Source organism: Lepisosteus oculatus, chromosome 4 (genome assembly GCF_040954835.1).
Source record: "Lepisosteus oculatus isolate fLepOcu1 chromosome 4, fLepOcu1.hap2, whole genome shotgun sequence".
NCBI classification, from domain to species: domain Eukaryota; kingdom Metazoa; phylum Chordata; class Actinopteri; order Semionotiformes; family Lepisosteidae; genus Lepisosteus; species Lepisosteus oculatus.
In genome coordinates this window covers 41,883,021-41,900,370 of record NC_090699.1, presented here as the reverse complement: position 1 = coordinate 41,900,370, position 17,350 = coordinate 41,883,021, and the positions used below count along the sequence as shown (strand labels likewise).

Sequence of the window (17,350 nt, the reverse complement as noted above, 5' to 3'; positions counted from 1 at the left end):
ACTTCTTAAAATGTAATGCAAGTACAGATATCATTCATCCTTTGTCAGGAAAACACTAATTTGTGGTGAGGGTCATGGTAATCCGGAACCTATTCAGGAGGCACAGGGCACAAGGTTGGACTAAACCTCGGGATGGGGCACAAAATCCATCATTGTGATTCACAAACACGTCTTTTGGAGCATAGCTGCAAGCCTTGCGAAAACCCATGCAGCTGGCCTGCAGACTCCACAAGGAAGGTGCCCCAATCTGGACTCAGGTTGTGAGGCAGCAGCACAACCTTTCATGCCATCAGAATCTCCCACTTGAAAACAGAATAGTGACATTTACATTATATAGAACGGGGAAAAAAAACATTGACCAAATTTTTATGTGTAGAAGAACTGTGAAAATACTCTGTGAAAACAGGCTGTTTAGGCAAATACATACAGTAACACATTGATTACATGCCATTTTAGTGAAGGCCTACAGGTGTTATTAAATGGAAGGATAGATTACATAGAACATAGTTTTATATTTATTTTTGTGCCTTCTAAAAGATCATTTGTTGAAATGGCCTGTGTGTGCCAATACTCTGTGTCCCTTTTCTTTTATTCAGTTTTTAAATACAGATTCTTTCCAGCTTGTTTTCATTTATTTTCTTTTATAGTTAAGACAACAATTTAGTTCCATAGATGTTCTCTACCTTTTAGACTATTATGTGTGAATTAACACTATTGATCACCTAATTATGACGTTTTCTACAACATTTAATTGAATGTTGTATTTAAACAAAAGTGAATGTAATTATGTAATGTATTCTGGCAACATGAAAAAATGACATCATTAAAAATATTTTTAAAACTGAATTGTCTACCACATGTAATCCGACAATTATTCTTCCCAAAACAGAAATTGCTTTATTTTTAGGGAATATGCAAGAGTAAGTTCAAATGTTGTTTTGATGGACCTGGAAAACCAAGATAAGAATAAAATGTTTGAAAAACAATCAAGGATGATGATACAAAATGAACAAAAACAGAGGAACATTGGTCTTAGCCAAGTTTGTCAGATTAAAAAAAGCACAAGAACCGAGATAAGTTATACAACTGGTGTTATAAAACATTGGAATTCCTCTAACCTGAATGCATATCCACACAGCTCTTAATTAGCTTGCCCCATACCGTGCTACTAGAGAGATTTAATAAATTCCTGTGAGCAGCACATGTCTGTGAAGTGACAGATTACCACCTGACTGATATTCATGTGGTGCTTTTAAATCTGCTTTGGAGGGCTTGCTAACTTCAATAAAACCAAAGTTGGTCTTTAACATGTTACATGAAATGTATCTTAATCACCTTGAGATAACTGACAGCTTGAAATCTAACATGCAGAAGCTTTATGTTAATTATTTTAATACCCATGCCCATCAGAACTAGATAGGCAGGATTTGTATTTTCTTTCTTGGTAGAGGACATCCCATAGATTTCTCAATGTTTCCTTATGTTGTTTTTTGACTCGAAGTCTCATTCCGTTTAGATTTCTTTCTGCGGGTTAACAATTGCGATTCGTGAGCACTCAGGGAAATACTGGCTTGGCCTCCAAGTGTTTGGGCACACTATTGTTTAGTGGGCAGTTTACTGTAGGTAGATGCTGTAGAGTGTTTTTTTGTAGCGGGGATCGGACCCACTTGCATTGCCCAGTGATTATCTCACAGTTTGATGATGCTTTTGAACAGTCATTGCAAGCTGTAAGATTTTTTTAAATCACCATTAAAGAAATAATTACTTTTTTGAGGAGATGTTGAAGTACAGTACCTGGGGGATTGTTTGAAATGTGGGAATTTGGCCCTCTTGAAGTACAGAAAGTAAGATGCCCAAATCAGTGTTTTTTTAGGGAGTCGGGGTTGGGAATAAAGAAACAAAGCGTTCTCTCTCCAGTCCAATAAAACATATAAATGCATTGTGGTAATCTGTTACATTCAGAAAAAGTATTATTCATACAGTTTGTGAGTTACTAAAATATACGTGATGTTTTTGATATAAAGATCGGCTAGGTCTTCAAACTAAAATAAACCATTGGAACAGGATCTTGTATAAATGGCCACTTTTTTTATTGTGCTGTTTGACCTATGGAAAATTATGAGTGCAAATATGTTTTTCATGATGTGTCCTTTTAAAAGGATAACAAAGTGAAAATTGTCAAGATCAAATTTACAAGTAAAAGTTTATTCCATGCTAAAAATTGAAGAAAAGAAACGCAAAGTTTCAGCTGTGCAGCCTTCTTTGGGTGTGTAAGAAGACACCTGAAGAAGGCTCCACAGCTGAAACTTTCTTTTCTTCTTGTTTCAGCATTGAATAAACCTTTGCAGCCTTCACATTCTGACACAGCTACCTACTTAACTACTCATGATCAAATTTCTGTAGTTTTCAATTCTTGTGAAGATAAATCTTCACCTCATGAGATTTTCCATGGGTTATTCTTTTCATTAATGGATAATTATTCAGGAAAAGGCACAATATAACATTCCCTTCCATGGGCCGAGTTATATGTATAAAGTCTTAACCATGCAGGGCATTCTGTATCTGTACATGTTGTGACAGAGTGACTGAGCTTATCTTATGGAGCTAAACTCATGCCTGTGATGACAGATACAGCTGAAAGATTCTGGAAGATTCCTCCATTCAGGCAGATAGGGGATACTGATGCTAAAAGATCAGATACAGTAACTTTCTAACCCCTCCCCCTTCCCAAATAAAAAGAATGCCTTGAACAGTGCTCAATATTAAAAGGTATACCATATAATAGATACTATAGGACACAGAAATATTTGAAATAACTAGGCACACAGCTGAGACAGTATTAGGGTATGCATAGAACTATTGTTTGCTTAAGCTTCATTTGTAAATGTGAGGGAGTCTTTCATTATTATTGTAATGGACAAAAGAGCAAACTAAAGAGAGTTCATCTGTTTGGTTGCTAGTAGATAACTAATCCCTCATCCTGACTTTCTTCGAAGGATCTCAGGCAATCATATTTAGCAACTTGTGTTGGTAGTCCGGAAGCTTCTAGTGCAATTCTTAGTCTATAGATACATGATTACTGCAGATTGTTTCATATAAGGCATTTTTACTAAAGCAAAGTTTTCAGTGTGCAGTGTTTTTAGCAGCCAACTATTACTAAACATGTGGCGGAAATTAAGTAGTGATCTTTTTAACAAGTCAGGAAAGTAATAAACCAGCAGAAGCAGCACTAACCCAAAGCTGTTTGTGCTGAGTGCTGAGTAATACGAAATGAAAAACTGTTCCTTCCTCCACAGCTGTTACCCCCGTCAATAAAGAACCTCACCAAAACAGAAAGGCAGGTACTGTATTAGCTCTTGCCTGTGCGATGGCATCATTCTGTGTTTGCACAAGCAAGAGACTAAGGCGAGAGGACACTTGTGTCCTTGTGCAGTCAACCTGTGGTGTGACTCCCTTTCGTTTTCATTAAAAGACCACGTGTTTCGTCCTCTGACCCTGAGCTGCAGCCTCTGTCGGAAGCCCTCAGCTCATCATATGCTATAGTTCATCTGTACCACTCGCACACTACCATTCTCTTGCCATGCAGACTCAATGTGCATGAACTGTCAAAGAACAAAGCTGCTTCCCAAATAGTGAAAAGCATACTGTACTTCTGCACATGGTCAATTCTAGTGCCAACAGCTGACTTTTTTTTTCATTTTGCTGGTTCATCCCTTTGGATACTTGCTCTAGCAATACAATCACTTTTAAATGATGCTGATCATTTGGCAGCAGAGTTCTTCTGGTCAAAATGTGAGCAGAGGCTGAAGTTCTGGAGTTAATGAGAACGCTCAAATGGACTGACCTTTCCAGAGTGGCTACAAGGTTTACTAATAAGTAAAGTTCAGTGCTGAATAAATTAAATCATTCTGACATTTTTTCAAATCAAAGTAATTTGTACTTCACTATTAATCCGTGATTAAATTGTGCTTTGAATTCCTAATCTTCACATAATGGTACTGACCAAAAACTGAACCTTGCTTTTTAGTAACACCTTTTCCAATCGGATAATCAGACCATCTGTAGCCATAGCCCATGTGTCTGGGTTTCAGCTGCATTGCGGATCAGAGACTATAACAAAAATGTATGCATTTTATCGGAAGCCGGGGAAAGCCTCTCATTCTTCCACCTTTCCTAACTTAACTATAGAATTCCACAGGTTTCATAAAGACCTTCACCCACATCTGTTGTGCAGCAGTGTAGTGTTTTGTTTAATCCTATCAGATGAAGTCTGGAAACATGTAGAATTGCCTCAAAACCATTTGCCATCAACTGAAGGATTGTGCACAACCACTTAAGCTTTTACCTATACCGAGTTTTATCGTTGTAACCGCCAAAGGTCCCAATTGCACAGTTCACTATTTTGGATTTATCAGAACAAAAATGCAAATCTTGCTTCTTTGTTATAGCAGTCGCTTGAACCACAAACAGTATTTTATCATTGTGTTTTATGAGTGTGTCAGTGTCTAGTAATGGGACGCACAATAGCTGTGGAAACTATATTAACGACTGTTTTACCTTGAACCATCCTGACATTTTTAAATGACTAATGATGTAATAAAAAAACTTAAGAAATTATTTCAGAAACTAAATAAGTTTTTTTTTTCATTTGAAATGAATTGAGAAACCTGGAATGTGATTTTTTGGGGGGTTTAAACTAAAACTAAAGCATTTCAATATTTTAATGAATCACAGGAAAAAATGAAAAGCCCTTTTTGGAAACAGAATAATGAGGGAGTGAGTGGATGGTTTGCATTATAATTTGACATCTTAGGACTCTATAAGATACAGTATGTGAAAGGGAGGCACAATCATATTTGTGTCTCAAAGGGATTTTATTTTCTAAAAAACTAATAAAACCTGTTTGCAATTTCAAAGGCTCTTAAAAATCTCTTATTTCTTGTTTTGGGTCCTGAAATGTAGAAGTTCCTGGAAACTAATTTCTGTGCATCTCATTACAGCCCACAAGATCATCATCTGAAAGTATTTGTTCCCGACCTGGTTCAAGTATACCTGGATCACCCGGCCATACAATCTGTGTGAGTACTGTTTTCACTCACTGCCTTTCCAAACACTCATGCTTTTGTCTCCCCAAATACGTTATCAATTGTATTTAATATGACTAACTTCCAGCTTAATTAAATAAGTGTCACAAGTGGGGAAGTTAGTAGTGTCCCGTGCTTTTTAAATCGAGTGCTTAGGCTCAAGGACTGGATCAGAAAGAGCAGAAAGGAAACTGAGTGTTTAAATGTTATAGAAGTGCAGACACTGCTCCCACCTCCCCAAGCACATGCATACAGTACATTTACAGTAGGTGTTTAGTACATTAGCATTCACTGATGATCTATCCAACCCCTACCCCGGCCCAGTCTCCTGTATTCCTCTTGAACATCAGCCCCCCAGTACCCTCTCACACTCTGTGCCATGCATTCCATCCCTCTCTGTGGCTGCTGGCCATTCCTTTTCCCTCAAGTGACAAAACAGTACTGCCATCTGACCACAATCTCCGTGCCAGACTCTCAAGACCAGTGCTGCCACACAGATTAATTGCAATGTATTCTCGTGATTGTTTTGCAAGATAAATTCACATGTACATTTACGGTTGGATTTTACTCTTTATTTACCCTGCTTTCACTGTGTGTTTTTCTATGGCTTTAACGTTTCAAGGTCCTTTTCAGGCATGGTTAATGATTTAGCAATTTCTGTACTTATTGACATACTGTACAGGCCTGAAGTGGCTTATTTTTGTTAACATGATTTTTCCATCAGTATCATTATCATTAAAAAACAGAACAATGCAATAGAAATGTCCTTGTAATCCCATTTCAGTCTGTAATCTGCATTACTAAATTGCTGGTTCTTAAATATGGAACCTCAAGCAAAGTTACAGGTTTAATCATTTGTATCATATGGGCCTGAATATGGATCCAAGATTATAAAAATAGATAAGAATATACATAGCACAGATAATGACAATCGGTCCAGATTTAATTTATTCCAGCTAATTGAGCGGCATATTAATACCAAATAATATTCTATCTTTATTTTAAGCCAAATTCACTTAGTTGATTTTTACAATTATAGAAACAGGATTAAAGTTTAACTTTTTTATACATCTGCTTACTGTGAGCAGTAATGGTAAACTGATGCTCAATAGCACAATGCAACGGCCTAATGTTTATGATGACATTAATTAAGGATGTAGTGAGAAAATATGGTAGAAAAGGCAGTAAGACTGTAGGGAAACATAATGAAAGCACGGTAAATTTCTGCTGTGAAAATATATGGCAAAAATCCAAATTTAAGGTACAGTAGCCTTCATATGGGAGCCATGCAACAGAGACAGAAATGCACTTAAACTTAGGACCATGTCCCTGGTCTGAGTCCATGCCCAATCGAAGAAATACAAACCTTTACAAACAATGGATAATTTTAAGCTACCATGTGCAGCTTTATATCACAAAAGTTAAAAATTTGATTGGTGAGCTTGAGAGTGGCTCAACCATTAAGAACACTTTTTCACACCGAAGGTTAAACACTTATGTTTAGGTTAACCAGATGTTACAGTTTAAGTCAAGGTCATGTTGCTTTGGTCTTGACTAGGACTTGGCAAGGGATGGTAAGGAAATTATATCAGGGGTTCCCTGTCCTTATCCTAGAGGCCCACACACATGCTGGTTTTGTTGAAGCCAAGCTCTGTTACACTATTTAGCCCTTAATTGATTTGTTTGGAGGATACCTTTAAATTTGACATTTCATAAGTAAAGTGCAATTCACAACTTTTGACGAGAAAAAATGAACTATTGGAAATATTGCAAACAACTGACTTGTTAGCTCAATTAAGGCTTCAATTAGGTTATTGCATTGTATTAGAAACAATTTTGCTAAGACATACTCATACCCAGATAATCTGTACTGTAAGATTATCTGCTTTAAGATTTTTGTTTAATTGAAAGGAGCCATTTCTGGATTTAGACATGGGCTATATTTCCAGAATAGGGTTTCACTCAAAGCAGGCACAGGATACTGAAGTGTGTTTTCATGATCAAAGGAAAGCGGTTAATTACTTAACTCTTTGGCACTTCCTTCCCCTGTTAAAAAGTTTAAAGCCCCAGAAAAGGAGCTGTCCTAAGTGCTTCAAATACATGTACCTTACATGAAGACAAGTCTGCGTTACGTTTATCCTCTCATTTTGACAGAACTGTGTGGTCTTCGTCCTCATGTACGGTGAAACGGTCATTTTGTTTCATTTTTCATTCGTAGCTTCAAGGGCTAGAGTACAGTAGAAAAAGTATATTCTAGGACAAAAATTATTTTTTCCTTTTTGAATGAATTCAAATACTTTTCAAACTGGCCAATTATCATAAAGGTCTGGTCCGTGATTTAAAAAACAAAACAGTGTACAGTAGGTATGCTATCAGCCCTTTACCTTCTCAAAGGAAAATAAAGTGATCAACTTGCTTGGATTCTTATTAGCACCAAGTAGTAGGTATGAAGAACTGTCAGCGTTAGATTGTAAAGGAACAAGTAAGGATTGTTCTCAAATGAGAACAAGAATGCTGAAAACAAAAAAATAGGAGCTCCACATTTCAGCATTGTAGATTCCTTCAGGTGTCCAATTGTAGTCATTCCTGAAACATTCCAAAGTATCCTAGAGGAAACTGATTTTTAGGTCAGTTTATAGCAGTAATGGGAGAAAAGGGAGGTACAGTATATTGCAACAGTGAATTTTTTGGATTGAACTCAATCAAATCGTAAAAAGGTTTTCATGCAAAAAAAATGAAACTGGAAGAAGTTGGAACTACAGTGCGAGGTGGCTTGTTTTCTGGGACTATCCAGCATTACAGGTTGGACCCAGCTCAAGAAGTACTGCAGCGATATTAGGGTTAAACAGTGATTACAGTTCCTCCTTCAGCAGAGTCTATAAGGATCTGAGCCTGTGGTTGGAAGGTTGCTGGTTCGTATCCTGCAGTTGGCAGAGGAATCCTACTTTGTTAACCGCAATTGCTCCAGGGGCGCCGTAAAAATGGCTGACCCTGTGCTCTGACCCCAAGCTTCTCTCTCTCTCTGTGTGTCTTATGGAGAGCAATTTGGGGTATTCGAAAAGACAAATTCCTAATGCAAGAAATTGTGTATAACCAATAAAGTGATCTTCTAAATACAGAAACCCATTGAGTGTCTAGAGATTCTTAAAACCTGTAGATAATCTTCACATCGCACATTCAGAGGATCCCATGTCTGATGTTCAGTTACATCTGACATCCTTGTGTGAGTACCTCCTTTGTGTTCTATTGACAAGGCTTTCATAATCCCTACATCAAGCAGTTTTCAAGAAGGCAAAACACTGAAAGGAACCTCCTGGTGGGAAGAGAGGGAAACGCAAAAAATAAAATGGAAGACCATGAAAACATTTCTTGCTGGGTTTTATGTGTATTCATACTCTGGCTCCCACGGAAACTCCAGTAGGCTAGGAATGGTAAAATCATCCTAAACGTAACCATGGTATAGCTCACCAGATGAAAAATAAGTGGCGCTTTTCTGAACCTCTTGAGTATGTTGCAGTATTTGAAACTGTGATTGACATAGCGCAGTGTGATCCTGAAAGTGTTCCCATGCCTTCATGAAAAACTGTGGTTTGTGTGTGTTTTCTCAATATACATTTTTTTCCTTGTAACTTACTTCCTCTCTGTCTGTCTCCCCAGGCAAAAGTAGACAATGAGATCCTTGATTATAAGGACTTAGCTGCCATCCCCAAAGTCAAGGCAATTTATGACATTGAGCGCCCAGATTTGATAACCTATGAGCCCTTTTACACCACATCCATCGAGGACAGACAGGAAAGGCAGAGTTTGGGAGAGGTAATTAACCTTTAGCCAGCTCTTTTTTTTGTAAAGCTTCAGAAAAACTCATCTTTAAATCTTATGAGAAAGTGTTCATCACTGTGGATCACAGGTCTGGTTTGGATGGAGTTACACCATGGAGAATTTTCCATAGCTAATTTTTTGCAAGGGTCAGTCAATGACCATATTAAGACAAGGTAAGTAAAAAAGCTTAATCTGATATGAGGATAGTAGTGTTTAAGCAATGACATTTGAGTGAAAAGAAGGTTTCAGTGCCAAGTAACATTTTTCTATTTGCATTTTCAGTTCATCAGTTAATCATCTCAAACACATATGTAATTACATTTTTGTGTGCGTATGACCTAATTAGATATAATGAAGAAAGTCTTTGGAACTAGTAGACAAAATTTAGACATTATTAGACTTAGACTGCTAGTTTAGCGAAGCATATCTAGTGTTGGTAAGAAAACAATCAAGCTCTAAATACTGGATAAAAAGACACTTGCGTCACCTGAACTCTTTGTTGACAGCCTCAGACCCCAAGACAGGAGCGATCCCCCATGCCAAACGAGCGAGTAAGTTAGTGTTACAATGGGACTTCAAACAGCCAACTAACTCCTTGAGTACATTCAAAGCACAAGTCTCCAACTCTGGTCCTGGAGAGCCCCAGTCCTTTTATAGTAGGTCACCAGTTTTTACAGATTGGCCACACTTGTAAGCTTGTGATGTATCAAAGAATGAATATATTTAATTAACAGACATATTTTTTTAGTCCTTAAGAGGCCTTAGTTTTAAGAACTCAATGGTCTCTAAATTATTTAACATAATTTAATTGGTCACAATTAAATACTCCATACCTTTAGAAATTGGTGATTTAATGGTGACCTGCAAAACCTGCTGGATTGGGTCTCTCTAGGACCTGGGTTGGTGATCCCTGCAATAAAGACATCTCATTCATTTGAAGTAGTGTTAATAAAGGCACTTATTTTCTAAATTAATTGTACAGTAAGATCTGAGAAATGTCTATATTTAAAATAGGCCTGTAAGAACGAGCTGCTTGTTTTGGATGAAGACCTTTTACAGTTATAGTTTATCATTATATACAGTATATTTCACAAGTTATTCGCATGAAATGAATGCCATATTTCCAAACACATATGCCATTTATATTTACCATTAATTTCAATGGTCTTATTTCTGAATTTAATATGCTACAGTCAGTATTAATCAGATGGATGGGCCTGAGGTCCAATTCTATCTATCAGCTCTAGATGTCAGGCAGCACTTAAATAAATATGTCTTGAAGTCAGATGCTACACTCTTCATGTGATTGTCATGGTCACTTCTAATCATCCTCACCCCCTTTCCCCGACAGCCCCTGAGCCCTAGTAGCGACAGCTCACCTAAGCGCAGTGATACAGTAAGTCAGCATGCAGAACAACTGCAACAGCAAGTCTAACTTCTTGCTTTGAAGCCTGTCTCAGCTTTGTATTTAAAAGAGTGATTATTACCTGAAGGCTGTGCTTTCACTAACAGTGGTGGTGGGGGGTAATGAGACAGGTAGCTTGGTAATCACACTTTGTCCAAAATATGGTGGTGGATTTAAAGGTTTTCTAGGGAAAAAAACCTCCTGATGGCCCAACTGCAGTAGGGCTGCATTAGTCAACCAATGCTGTCTTCGCTCTGTCGTACTGCCTGGGTGATAAGCAAGAGAGGTGCCACTCTTTCAGTCAGTGTAAAATCTCCTGTAGGGCACTGTGGAGCTTAGTGAAATAAATAACTTTATTTTCAAATACAAAATGCATGATGATAAGAATATAAAAAAATAACTTGCATTTTCAGCGTAGTAACAATAATACTTCACAAGTCACAGTTCAGTTGTGAAAATATTTACAATGCATGAGAACAAAGTTGGACCATGTATTTTTTTATGCAAAATTAGTTATATTTTGATGAATATTGAATAATTAAGAAGAAATTTAAGGGTATTGTCACCTACTTGGAACTTACAAGACCGTTTGTTGTCTTGAACAAATGGTCTTTTGTTCACACATTTGACCTTCTACGTAGAAGGATTTCATTTTCAAGACTAACTCAGCTGCTTGAGTGTGGAACTCAGAAGTAGACTCCTCAGTTTAACTCTTTGTCAACAGCCTCAGACCCCAAGACGTGACAACTCGCCCCTGCCCGAGGAGCGAGTGAGTGGGCATTATCAAATGCATCCTGCATGCCTCCTAGCCACATTAACTGTTAACAGAGCCAAAGTGCATTGAGATGGAAATACTAATTTTATAGGTGGAATAATCCTTGATGTAAGATTTGCAGTTCGAAATACCACGTTTGGTGCGGAAATTAATTACATAAAAACTAAAGAACAGAAGCACACCCCTTTCACAACATGAACAAAAATATGCTTCTTTTAATATGCTGTTTATGCCACACATATCTTAAAATGTAACTTTTAAAACTTTTGTTTGCTCTGAATCTGTCTATTTACAATTACTTAAAACAAAGCTAAAGGTCTCTATTAAGCACATTTTAAAGATTATAACATGTTCATATTTTTTATCTATGTGACTACACTTAATGGGCTGTGCATAATGATTAATCTGTTATTTGCAATAGCAATACTAATAACCAAAATTCCATTTGTTTTTGGATGTTGAATATATAAATATTCATATACTGTATATATGAAATATATTTTATGATTAGTATAAGCTGTGGAAACCAAGAATTGGGCCCCGAAACCAAGTCAGCAGTGCCTGAGATGCAGTACAATCCAGAACTGAAGGCAGAGACACTGAGCAAGGGTTACAGTGATCTGCTTTATATACAAAACAAGTGTAATAAAGCGTAGTAAAAGGCAACATCTAAAGAGTTTTGTTTAGCAAGGACCCAACTTCAATGTATAGTGACATTGTTTAAACAATTTATACATAGTAGAACAACAAATTTATTCAAGACCGTGGGTGGAATTGTCAAACACCCTCTGGATCTCTTTGAGACACCATCAGTGTGGTCTTAAATACTTTCCTCATGTTAAAGTTAGCTTTGGATTTCCTGAAAATCCCGTCCCCCAGATTAACATGTAATAGCATCAATACATTATCAACATTGTCTTGACCGTGAATTTAGGAAACAATTATACCCTTTTCTCAGCAGGACATTGCAATCATTGCAGTACCTTATATATTGAATTGATACTGTTTTTCTTATCAAAAAAGATAAAACACTGTAACATATGCATGCATCTGTAAAGATGTGGTTCTTGCCGTGTTTGTGCTGCAGTCAGGTTTCACAATTTTCCATGAACACTATTCTTTCACTGATTTTAAAAAGGGGCAAAAAAAGATGCAGATCAACTTGCAGCAATTTAACGTGTGGTTATCAGAAACTTAGTTCAAGTAAAAATTAACTGGGTCTGTTTTGTTTTATTAACCTTGTTCTTACTAACCAAAATGCTAAATAACACCATATCATATGTTGAGTATTGTTTTTCTTTGTCCATTTAATTGAAAAGTCATTTTTAATGGTTTTGTTTAATAGGAGATCATATTTGAAAAGAAACAAGTTAACAGAAACACTGCAGGTTTATCTACATAATGATGGATTATTGTATACAAAGTAAATAAAATATATTTAAGGGGCTTTGGTTTAGCATAGCACCTTTTCCAATCTCACATAAACTTACATGTACTGTATGAAGAATTATTCATCTTATACATTTTTTGTGCACTCAAAATTGTGCACATAGCTAGGAAACAAAGTTGCCAAAAAGGAAATTATCCAATTAATATTTCAAAACTTTCGTGTAACCCATTCCACTTTTGGCAAATGTCAGTTAACAGGAAGCAGTTTTGTTTTGAGATGTCAGATTACGGTGTGAAAAACTAGGAAAAAAAGAACGCATTGCAAGTCAAAATGATAGAATCCTCCGGAAAATAAAAAAACACAAACCACCAGCTTGTAATACTGCACAGAAAAGTGACAGATAGTTTTCCCTCCACATTTAATCAGTGTCAACCTGATAGGGGCAGTCTGGATTGTCACATCCTGGTTTCATTGGAACACTGTGTGTTGCACTGTATTACATTGTTCTGCTTTTTCAGAATGCCTTTGTCTTTCCATTTTATCTGTTCCGTTTCAAATGGCATCCGCGTGTGTGATGCTCATGCTTATCTTAAAGAGTGAATATGACTTTGTTTTTCTTTCAGTCACCAAGAACACTTTCTCCAACACCTTCTGCAGAAGTGAGTATGAGTTTCAGTACTGAGAAGGACCTTTATTGATAATTGGCCTGCAACATCTGTGGTCAGGCAGGCTTCTATTTAATCATTTAAATTAGTAGTCCGGCTTCTTTTCAGAATAAATTTACTGTGGTAAAATCTTAATGTCTAAGAGGCCTTAATTATACTTCTTGAAAACGAAACACTGAACAAAGTCTGCTGGTACCTGAATTTCAGGTGACATCCACTTTAGCCTTGATTTGTACCTATTTCTGTTGCATTCAGAGCCACTCCCCATGTGGAAGATTGAGATAGATTTTTAACTTAGTTGCAGTTTTAAGAAAATGAAGCATTCTAAAGCAATGAGGAGCAAATTGCTAGTTTTCAAATGTGCTTTGCTCTTTCTGACTTTAAGGGTTACCTCGACATGAGAGACCGAATGATGCACAGATCTACCAGCCAAGGATCGATCAGCTCTCCAGTCTACAATCGCCATAGTTACACACCCACCTTGTCCCGTTCCCCACAGCACTTCCACAGACCAGGTTAGTTAGTGTGTGGCCTTCATCATTTTTCAGATATCCTGTTTGAAAAATGGTGGCACATTCTTAAAGTACAAAAATAATTTCATAACATTTTATTGGCTCGGTGAGAATTTCTGAAGTCTTGTCTCTGTAGTATTGGTTCCTTTCCAAAAAAAATTCAAAAGTCCCAGACCAGAGTCTAAAGTTCACTTGGGTGTTCAGTAAAGAATAGGGATGGGATGGTTGAGAAGTGTCTTACATATTAAGGTGCATTTTTTAAAGGTCCTTAAAATACCTGAAGTAGCTTTAATTTTGCAGGAATATTGGGCGCCAAAAAGCAATTACAATGATAAATTACCATTTTTGTAAAAAATATGTATGCAAGTACATCAATAGACTGGTACAGAAAATATATTATCTTATCTACATCTGTCAACCCTAGACAACCTTTATGCTTGATAACAAAATATATCCTTCTTAAACATAAATGAGAAGCAGTTTTATGCCAGTTCCCTGAGGATCTAATCACAGTATTCACATCCTCGTTTAACATGATTTTGTGAGAAATCCCTCAATCTGCCCATGAGTAAACATTTATAAGATGTCAAGTAGAACAGTAAACATAGCCTGGCTCATGCAGTGGGAACAAAATAAAAATGTATCTTATTTGTATCTGAATGTGAGCACTGCAGATATGGGAATTGTCCGAGCAACTTGTATTGCTGCAGAGGCACATACTATATTATATAATTTTCTGAAGGTTCAAAAACATCTATCGTAAGCCTCAGGCAAAATGAAAAATTTAAATTTGTAGTTTAACTTGCAGGTGTGAGTCAATATATTGCCCCATAAATGAGTAAGACAATAAATGCTTCTTATGTGTACATGGAGAATGTTTGGTCTTGGCAAATAACAGGGAATGTGCCAAATGTAATGGAGTGTTAAGAAAGACCACAAAGATAGGATCGGTAGAGTGCAGGAAGAGACCCATAAGGTAGAGCAGCTGTAACTTAGACAATGGCAAGAATTTTTGCCAGCATAACCTCCTACCATCAGTAAAGTGTTTAGACACAGTACCACCAGGAATCCCTGCTTATTTGTTCTTATTATTTGCCTTCTGCTCCTTTCTTTAACGCCCCCCCCCCCCCAGTTTTCTTTATAATACTGTAGCATTTTGTATCTTAAGTTTCCTTGCTTTTGGGTCTTCTGATGGCTTTGTGTTCTCCTTTGTTTTGGAATTCCTTGTTTCTGTCTCTCTCTCTTTCCCCTTTTCCACTGGGTATTTTGTTCCCTCTCATTTTCTATTTTCCTTGCTTCTCATCTCCTTCTCCTGATCCCACTCTGCCGTCAGAGCTGCTCTCTTCTGGGATGCAGCGTCTCTCTTCTTTGCGCACTTGCAGTTTCAGCTCCAGCCAAAATGACTCCCGCCCAACCTCCCCATTCCGACACCACTTCATTCCCCATAACAAAGGTAAGGAAGCTAGGCCTGTCATGCAGCAGCAGCCTCTTGTTCATCCACTTTCAGGCACCACAGAGGGCAGCAAACACCTCAGAGTGCAGAGCCTACTGTGTCCTGAGATGCTAAAGTGCCCTTCTGTGTGCCTGCAGTCATGGGCACTTGGGTAAAACTGCATGTCTGCCACCTTTCCAATCACTGTTAGTGAACTCTAGCTATGGACCTTTGTTCTGCTCTTCTGTTTCCAAAACAGTCAATATAAAACTCCACATTGCTGCTTAAAATTCTCTGGCATCCTTAAATACCGGGCTGTCTGATCCTGAACCTAGTCTCTTAAATCATTTTATCACAAAACTTACTTAAGTACGGATTTTTTCCCCTTAATTAAGAGGTATTGCCTTGAAAGCATTCAGCTACTTTGTGAAAAGCGCTCAGGTTTAAGAAGTCAGGGATAAACAAAGAGTTGCATATACCATGCCCAGTCACTGCTACTTATGAGTTGTGTATCACGTGCAAGGTCACGTGCAAGTTGCAAGGTACAAGACACATGAAGAAAAAGAAATCTGGAGACCTTAACACGGTAAATAATACAAATGCCACTGAATTTTTTTAGGTCTACTAATAGTTATGTGATTGATTCAGTACAATTAACACATTTAAAAAGTCAAAAGTAATTTAATATTAAACACCTTGACACTTAAAAAAATCATGTAACATTAAAATTAATTTTAATGGCTAGAAAGTTGTTTGAGCATTTGTATAAGATAGTAAAAGATTTTTTGACTCTTCCTCATGGCTTCAATGTCTACTGCTTACTCTGTGCTAAATTGAACCCTAAAGTGAACCTGACTTGCCTTATTGGAAATGGGTTGTAATTTCCATGTTTAAAACACTGTACGGAATCTCCTATTGCTAATTCTTTTAAACGTAGAGGTAATTGAAGAACAATTTAGGATCTTTAGGAAGTGAACAAGAACTCCTGTATGTAAAGAAAGATGAAGAAGCATTATGCTTTAAAATCAATATTTAAACATAAATACCTGAGCAATATATTAAATATGTGTTTGGAAAACAATATACTTCTAACATACTGTATGTTTCTATTTCAACATATTTGTGGCTCTTAGTATTGGCATACATTTTTGGTTGATGTGATGTTTAAAAAATGTACTGTATTTAAATTCAAGCCTAAAGTTCTAAGGAAAAGGAAATGGGTATTTGCACATTTTGATATCTCTTAGAACTGTGAACAGCTACACAAGAACATAGACTCTTAATGGTTTGTCTGACTAAGTACATTTTTTAGAGGTTCAGTGACCTATTTCCAAAGTGGTACATACACTATACTGTTTTTTTAAAGTAGGCCCAGGTGTGGATATATAGATGGCACCCAAAAGTGTCCTCTTGAATGAAGTGTCATTTATTTCACACATTTCACCACAAGTCTTCATGATCCACAAGCTGTTTCAGCACCCTTTTCCTTTGAAACTTTGTATGCTGTGAGGTTTGTTTTTAATGCAGACACAGTGTTTTTTAAAGGAGAAAGCATACAGTACAATTTGGAAATTTGAAATGTAATGGGTATGAAAAACAAATAACTGTGAAAATGTGGAAGTTCTGAGAAAGACTGGAGACCGGAGGATATTCTTCTAGTGCCATAAATACTGTAGCACCAAATAATTAAGAAATATGTAGCCGCTAACGTAGAAATATTAAACCAGTACACTTAAATGTTTTCTTCAAAACATCAGTATTTATCCCTACAGTATGTGTAGTATAGTTACTTTTTTTTTACTTTTACATTTGCAAAAGTAAATAAAAAGTAATTTTATAATAGCATTAAAATATATAAACAGTTAATATTTGATTTAGGACCTTGAAGTGGGGTTCATCAAAGGCTTTGACTTAACACAGTATGTAATTTGTTTTCCTTGTTACTAAAAAATACTATTATGGCAAAGATGGCTTTTACCGTTTACAGTTTTCAAAATGGGTTAGTGTGACATAGACCATTTTTGTTTGATTATGAGGTGGTATCAGTTTAATTCTTATGCATACAGTGTGTCACCTAATGATGCTGTATGTTATAATAAGAACATTGCCATCTGATTTCACTAATTCCTTCAAATACAGGTGTCTATAAGTGTATTGCTTTCTGGGTCTTGGTTGTGACTATTTTCTGTAATCTATCATCTTTTACTGATATGCCTCTTTTGTCATGCAAGAGCAATCATTCCAGCTCTAGATTCAAATATGGAGGAA

General features: G+C 36.8%; 1 protein-coding gene across 29 annotated transcripts in view; it reads left to right on the top strand.

Moving 5' to 3' along the window:
- ablim1b (actin binding LIM protein 1b) overlaps window positions 1-17,350 on the top strand; it is a 165,298-nt gene that overhangs the window by 122,642 nt on the left and 25,306 nt on the right. For 13 of the 29 annotated variants that reach the window (XM_069189236.1, XM_069189234.1, XM_069189232.1 and 10 more), the window contains 8 exons: window positions 5,001-5,078; window positions 8,742-8,897; window positions 9,410-9,454; window positions 10,255-10,299; window positions 11,033-11,077; window positions 13,097-13,132; window positions 13,524-13,653; window positions 14,984-15,103. In XM_069189236.1, coding sequence (XP_069045337.1) covers window positions 5,001-5,078; window positions 8,742-8,897; window positions 9,410-9,454; window positions 10,255-10,299; window positions 11,033-11,077; window positions 13,097-13,132; window positions 13,524-13,653; window positions 14,984-15,103 — 655 coding nt within the window. The remainder of the gene's footprint in view (window positions 1-5,000; window positions 5,079-8,741; window positions 8,898-9,409; window positions 9,455-10,254; window positions 10,300-11,032; window positions 11,078-13,096; window positions 13,133-13,523; window positions 13,654-14,983; window positions 15,104-17,350) is intronic. The other 16 variants (XM_069189247.1, XM_069189237.1, XM_069189238.1 and 13 more) reach the window with 10 other exon arrangements.